Genomic DNA, 7,321 nt, shown 5'->3' with positions numbered 1-7,321 from the left:
GTAGTAGTAGTAGTAGTAGTAGTAGTAGTAGTAGTAGTAGTAGTAGTAGTAGTAGTAGTAGTAATAGTAGTAGTAGTGGTAGTAGTAGTAGTAGTAGCAGTAGAAGTAGTATATCATTATTGTTATTATCATTATTGTTATTATCATTCTTATCATTCTTCTTCTTCTTCTTCTTCTTCTGAATAGAAGTATTACCAGAGAGTTTACAGTAAAACTGTAAACCCTCTCTGGTATTACCTTGGGCAGAACTGAGTCAGCAGTCTTCCGTTATCACATTGTTGGTAGGATCTGCATGTGGTCGTATTGGCCTTTGTAAAGAAGACAGAAACTTTACACTCCACTGTGGATTAGAAACAGTTATTTTATGAAAAAGAACACAAATCACATATTGGATTATAATACGATACAACAGATTATGAATCCTTGCTTAAAGAAGAATATCATGTTTGTAAATAGTATCAGTCTTATAAGAAAATCTTACATAAACAATAATCACTGATGCTACTAGTTAGCAGTTGATGTCAATTTAGATTGCTGGAAAAAATTGAAAATGGTAGATGTTTTCAGCAAACAGATTCATTCTTCATTGAACTTCTTGCAGATAGAAGCATTTCTCGGTCTTTTTAGACAGCGTTAGGATTAAGTTCAAACACATTTTTTAAACATTCCGTCCCTTGAAATTGTTGCATCTGGAACTTCAAAGATTTGCTCAGATGCGCGGGTGTTAAGTGGAAACAAAAAGAAGGTAATAACCAACCTTGCGAATTCCAGGAGCGTCAACTGAATTTCTTACACAATAATACTTCTTTTTCAATTTAGCAGATAGTTCAAACCCGCCATATCTTCCAACTTTTTTCCATAGAGACAATTATTGTATATTTACAATGCTTCAGTGCAAAATGAACTTATAAAGTATACACTTCGTACATACGAAAACCAAATGATTTGAGGAAAGCAACAACGAGCAGACTCAGCTACACGGGTCCAATACAAACGGCTATAAACTGCAATACTTGTATATAGTCTGGGAAAGTAGCTTAAGTCAATTTTAGCGTTGTACGTATTTGCTGAATACCTGTCTTGCTTTTCTACTCACCTTCTACAGTCTTTTTCACAGTAGTACAACTGGCCATTTTTTTCTTATCATCATCAGTGGCCCAGTCGCAATATTGCAGTTTGCTATTGAAAACCAAGTCGTCCGCGCACTGGTGTAAATCCACCGCCCTCTCTGTGCACAATGAGCGGTAAAATATAGAATGAATATTTCACCTCAAACAAACGCACTTCATAAGTAAGAGAAACACTTGAGTGGCGACAAACATAAGTTTGCAAGATGTTACATACAATTTAGTCTACACAGATGCCAAATTATCCATGGGATTGACAGAATAATATTTTACAGACAAGGATTTAATTTTAAATACAGATAGCTCTTACTTGTTTCAGACAAAAAGAAACACTGCTTCTTGCTATGTAAAAAATAGCAATAATATATATTTTTTAAACATACAGTGCTAAAATAGTTTCACTACTTAATTTACTTTATCTTTCCTCGTGTATCGCTAGATGTCGAAGGGAGGGGTAATTTTCGCTCAAGGGCTTGGTTTTTTTTTTTTGTTATGTTATTCTTTTGGCGGAAGTGTATAACACCATTTATCTGAGCTTTTTAGTGAATGTTAATTATACTATTCCCTACTGTTTGTTAGTGAATAGAGATGGCTAATATTCTCAGTCACCTCAAACAGTCGTTGTTAATAAACCATATCGTAGATGCGTACACAAATGCTTCTAGAAATAAAAAAGATGTAATTTCCAAAAGTAAAATAGAACAAATTGCTACTGGAACAGGAAACATGAAAACTTACCGTTAAAGCACATGATGTAACGTTTCTGTACGCAGTCGTCCAAATCTGGAAAGGGCACCATGTACGTGTTTTCGCCATTTACACACTCTGGGTTATACTGGCTGTAATCTGAAAAGGAAAAGTATACTGCTTTTGTTTCTGCAAGAAAAGTATGCCTTTATAAAATCCACTTACAAGTTAAAACGAGCAGGAAAACTATCTTACCAGTTTTTACAAGAGTAGCGGCAACAGCAGAAGCAATGGTAGTAGTTGTAGTAGTAGTAATAGTAGTAGTAGTAGTAGTAGTAGTAGTAGTAGTAGTAGTAGGAGGAGGAGGAGGAGTAGGAGTAGTAGGAGTAGGAGTAGTAGTAGTAGTAGTAGTAGTAGTAGTTGTAGTAGTTGTAGTAGTAGTTGTAGTAGTAGTTGTAGTAGTAAAAGTATTAGTAGTAGCAGCAGCAGTATGTAAAGGGCACTCTAAAAAAACAAACCCAGCTCTTAAAACATATCGTATGTCAAACATAAACATCACCTACATCTATCTTCATGCAAAGTAAGAGAAAAAGTTTTGAATCCAAGTTCATAACTTCTTTATTACTGATGCTACATACAAAAATAATACACCAAATGAAAGCTTCGGTTGTCTACTACATGGCAGTACCTTTACTTTTCAAAACATTTGCTTTCTTTGACGATTCAGATCCGCCAACGTCGCATAAGATTTCGCATGCAGACGACGAAAAATTCATGTGGTTTTCCTCTGAACCAGCGACGCACATCTTCTTGAATTTCATCGTCATCTGCAGAACATTTTCCTTTGAGGTACTCTTTCTACTTACGAAGAAGAGAAAAGTCAGACGGAGCAAGATCTGGACTGTATGATGGGTGCTGTAAGGTCTCTTGAAATCTCAGACTTTTCATGACATCTTGAGTTTGTCGACTCGTGTGTGGACGGGCGTTGTCTTGGTGCAAAATTGCATTTTTTTTCGCGCCGAACTCCTGACAGCCGTGCTGTAAGTTTTCTCAGGGTCTCGATACATCGTTCAGAGTTGATAATGGAACCCTGCTCCAAAAATTCTGTGTGAATTAGACCATCGCAGTCCCAAAACCCTGTCATAAGCACTTTCTTTGCAGATGAAACAATTTTTAACTTTTGGGGGCTAGGTGAGCCAGTGTGCATGTATTCTTTCGATTGTCTTTTGTTCTCTGGGTCATAAGGGTGTACACAAGTCTCGTCTCCTGTAACTATACGGCGTAAGAAAGCTTCACCTTCATCAGTATAACGAGCCAGGAGTTCATCACTAACTTGACTTCTGTTCAATTTCAGCTCGGGTGACAACATGTGGGGAGCCACTTTCCTGTAACCCAAGACATCTTTGATAATATACTGAGCACTCCCTACAGAAATCCCAAACATTTCACTGACATCTCTTACTTTGATCCGCCGGTTTGCTTGGATGATCTCATCCACTCTCTCCTGGTGTTGAAAATCACTGGCAGAGTTGGGAGGACCACAATGAGCTTGGTCATGCAAATCTGTCTCTGCTGGAATGGTTAGAGCGAACTCCTTTGCCCATCTTCGAACAGTACTTGCATCTACACATGCTTCACCATATAAAAGCTTCATTCACCTATAAATACCAATGGGTGCAGATCCCTCTGCAGTAAGGAACTCAATAACAGTTCTTTGTTAGGTTTGCTGGACGCCATTTTCTCGGCGACAATTTACTTTACCTTCCACGGTGTGATTACGTAAACAGCTGTAGCATAAAAGTGTGACATGAAAGCATAATTCTGTTTTTTGGGGTTGGAGAGTATACATATTGAAAGTAAATTGTGTACAAATTCCATGAAAGTATCTTGAATAGTTTAGAAATTACTGGAGAGGAGGCAAAACTTTTTGAACGACCCTAGTATGCTCAGCCCTGAATGCAGTCCAAACCACAACCACCATCAGAGCCAGATACACAACGAAAAATACTCTATTCCTCTATTCTTTAAAAAATGTATGATGCCCTTGTTTCAACTCACCCACATGTCCGAGTCCGACAAGTAAACACACACACACGTTCACACAAACGCACACGCACACACACACACACACACACACACACACACACACACACACACACACACACACACACACACACACATACACACACACATACATTCACACACACGCACACGCTGACAAGCACACGTTTGCGCATTTATATTATGCATCATCATCAACATCATTATCATCATAATCACCATCCTCGTTGTTTAACTTCTATTTTGAAAAAATAAAATTAAAAAATAAAAAGGTTTTTACCTTCAGCAGCAGTGAACGCCAAAAGGCCGACAAAAGCGATGACATAGAGGGAGCAAGCCATGGTGAATGTTTGGGTCAATGATCTGCTTAGAAAATAAAAGATGAAAGCCAAATGTATAATATCATATGCTTTCACTTGTCTCTTTCGAAACTATATTATTTTTAAAATGATAACAGTGAGAAAAGGCATCAAAATTATTGCAGTTACTTATACTTCTTTCTCAAAATGTGTAAACATTGTAACAACAATAAAACAATGTTGTTAACGAGCATCTTAAGCACCGGTGGATGTCGTGATCTTACCTCGTAATTGTTAAGTGCAACAAGTGAATGTTGTGGCTTGGTAGTAGTAGTAGTAGTAGTAGTAGTAGTAGTAGTAGTAGTAGTAGTAGTAGTAGTAGTAGTAGTAGTAGTAGTAGTAGTAGTAGTAGTAGTAGTAGTAGTAGTAGCAGAAAGAGGAGGAGGAGCTACTGTTTTTGTTGTTGTTGTTGTTGTTGTTGTTGTTGTTGTTGTTGTTGTTGTTGTTGTTGTTGTTGTTGTTGTTCATGATGATGATGATGATGATGATGATGATGATGATGATGATGATGATGATGATGATGATGATGATGATGATGATGATGATGATGATGGTGATGATGAAGAGTAAGAGGACGAGGAAGACGAGGAGAAAAATGGGGAGGAGGAGGAGGATTGTGTGTAATTATTGTTTTAGTGCTGTTATTTTTGCTTCGTAAATCTGTCATGCTTTTTACTGAAGTGAATCAACTTTTAAAAGCACTAGGTCGGTTCTTCGTCAGCCCAATTACCTCCCTCATCCCACTATAGTAAATGCATATGTGGGTGTGTGTTTCTTTGCTGTTGTTTTGATTTAGGGTGAGAGGTAAATTATGGATAACATTACAAATAACTAGTGGTTCGGGGTTTTAAAAAATAATCTATTCTTTTTATTAGCCTAGGCAAGTAAACAAAACACTATCTACCATATGAATGAAACTAAAATTGTAAAGGAACAGGAAATAACAAGTTATTAAATAGCCGGAAAAAAATCCTGAGAATTCTAATGCATCAGCCTTATAATATAATATTCCTACTCTCATCGCCCCCCCCCCCTTCCCTTTTCCCCCTGATCCTTTTCTACCCGAAGCACAATGTGACCAAAGTATTGAAAATAGTTGCTGGAAGCCTTAGCTGCATTCTTGTCCCCTAGCATTAATAGACTGCAACATTGTTTGCATACGAATTAAATTTACAATTACAATTGTATGAGTCGATTCTTCAACCTTTTTGACTCTCGAAGTGAAACTACGCCGTGCTATAAAGTAAGGTGTAAACAATCAACTTGAGTCCCGTGCGCTTATATTAACGTATGCAGTTGCGAGCGCTTTTAAACTCTTACCAAACCAAATATAACTTTCACACCGTAAGTCTAAACATCATTTAAGTAGAGGTTTCTTTTCAAAATGTTTGTTTTTTAAAGACAGTTGATTTTCATTCCTTTGAAAAAAAAAGACATTTTTCAAGAATACATTATTAAATAATGTGCTTTCCCAAGTGTGTACTAACATATTGGGGGGGGGGGCAGAGTAAGCATAACCAAAGTAAGAGATTACATATTTCAGTCAATGTAAATTGCAATCTAAAGGAGACATTTTAAACATCATTTATCAAATATCTCGTTCCATGTCCTGTTCAGCTTGAGAATAGAATCAATAAACAATCAATAGACAAATACAGACAGAGGCTAAGAAGATTTTTCAGAAGAGCACTTGTTAGTGAAGAGGGAAAAAAAAGGAAAGTTTGGACTCTACTCATCTGTCCCCTTGTGGACTGCAAATATTTCTCAAGGTTCTCAAATACTGTATGCTTTAAACAAATGAGTTTTTACTTAAAAAGCAAAACGATTTTCAGAGATTCATTTTATATATTATAACATAGGCCGGTGTGCAATTTAGACCTACAGTTCCCTGTGATTTGACTCGTATTGGGGTCATTCTGAATAGACGAACTATTGTATCTGAATGACTTCTTTTCTATTGATCTGCCACATAAAATATTTTGCAATCCCCATAAATCTGTTCGTATTTGATTAATAAGGCAGACTTTAAACGTTTTAAATTGGGGTAAATCTTAAAAAGGCAATTCCTCATGATGGAAATACTAAACAAGTAACGACGTTTTATTTCTCTTCGGTTTGGCACAGTCCTTACACTCTCGTGTATAGTGTAATGAATAGGGCTCAGAACATCGGACTTCGATTCCTATTTGATAAATGTATCAGTATCGAGGTATCGGTTTTCCCTCGCAGACAGCGTGGAATCAGCCCGCTTCCAAAAAATATTAATTGTTTCAAGGCGCGTAAATACTGTACTTCAAGAAAGCCGCTTTGCCACAAGAGAAACATAATTACGATCACAACGAGGTGCTTGCTGTTTTGTGCAGCTCTTACAAGATGGCCCTAGAGATGGTTTAACTTACCTTTCCGTTTGAAAGTGCTGGAGAGGATAGACTAAGTACAACCTTTTATATAGGCTCATCGGCAACTACGTCATTTGGGCTCAGGTATCCATTTAGCTTTACTCAGCCCAAACAGAGGCAATTCTGCCCAACCCATTTAAATGCGCAAAAGTGAAGTTTTAAAGTGGGGGAGCTGGCTGCGCTTTGTGTCACATCGAGTAGACTTAATACTTAAGGCTCTTTGACGTAACAGGTAGCAAGATGGCAAGCTTTAACTTATGCATTGTGCTCAAGTTTGCTCATTTGAACAGCTCATACTGCATAAATACGGCATGTTTCGATCCATTTTGAATATGGTGAAAAGCTGAAAGTTCTCCGTCTTGTCATTATATATTTTATAGTGTTCATGAACCTGAAATGAACTGACGGATATATTATGATATTATAGCCTGAATTTGGAAAACCTTTATATTCTTATTGGAATAGTTAACACTAGACAGGTTATTAGAGTGGGAAAAAAGGTTGGTATTTTAGAGCTTTGCAAAAGTCTGTGTATTTTTAAACAACATTTTACTTTTGGTCCATCTTAATTCTGAATCTCACAGCTTTCTTGTTATTCGCTTCATACATCATTTGAGTGAAAATCGTTAAACAAATAGCTCTCGGGTTTTATTATTTTTATTTCTGCAACAATATATTGTTTTCTCTT

At 36.9% G+C, this 7,321-nt stretch overlaps 1 protein-coding gene across 1 annotated transcript in view; it reads right to left on the bottom strand.

The window, feature by feature from the left end:
* Nucleotides 1-4,263, bottom strand: part of LOC101847473 — a gene marked incomplete at its 3' end in the record, with an annotated part of 5,642 nt that extends 1,379 nt beyond the window's left edge. Inside the window, 4 exon segments of the mRNA XM_005091999.3 lie at nt 238-340; nt 1,097-1,228; nt 1,866-1,973; nt 4,156-4,263. Coding sequence (XP_005092056.2) covers nt 238-340; nt 1,097-1,228; nt 1,866-1,973; nt 4,156-4,216 — 404 coding nt within the window.
* Nucleotides 4,264-7,321: the final 3,058 nt, after the last annotated feature.

The sequence above is a fragment of the Aplysia californica genome, unplaced genomic scaffold (genome assembly GCF_000002075.1).
Source record: "Aplysia californica isolate F4 #8 unplaced genomic scaffold, AplCal3.0 scaffold00039, whole genome shotgun sequence".
NCBI classification, from domain to species: Eukaryota; Metazoa; Mollusca; class Gastropoda; order Aplysiida; family Aplysiidae; genus Aplysia; species Aplysia californica.
Note: the sequence above shows the minus strand (reverse complement) of the source record. Positions and strands in the feature narration are given on the sequence as shown.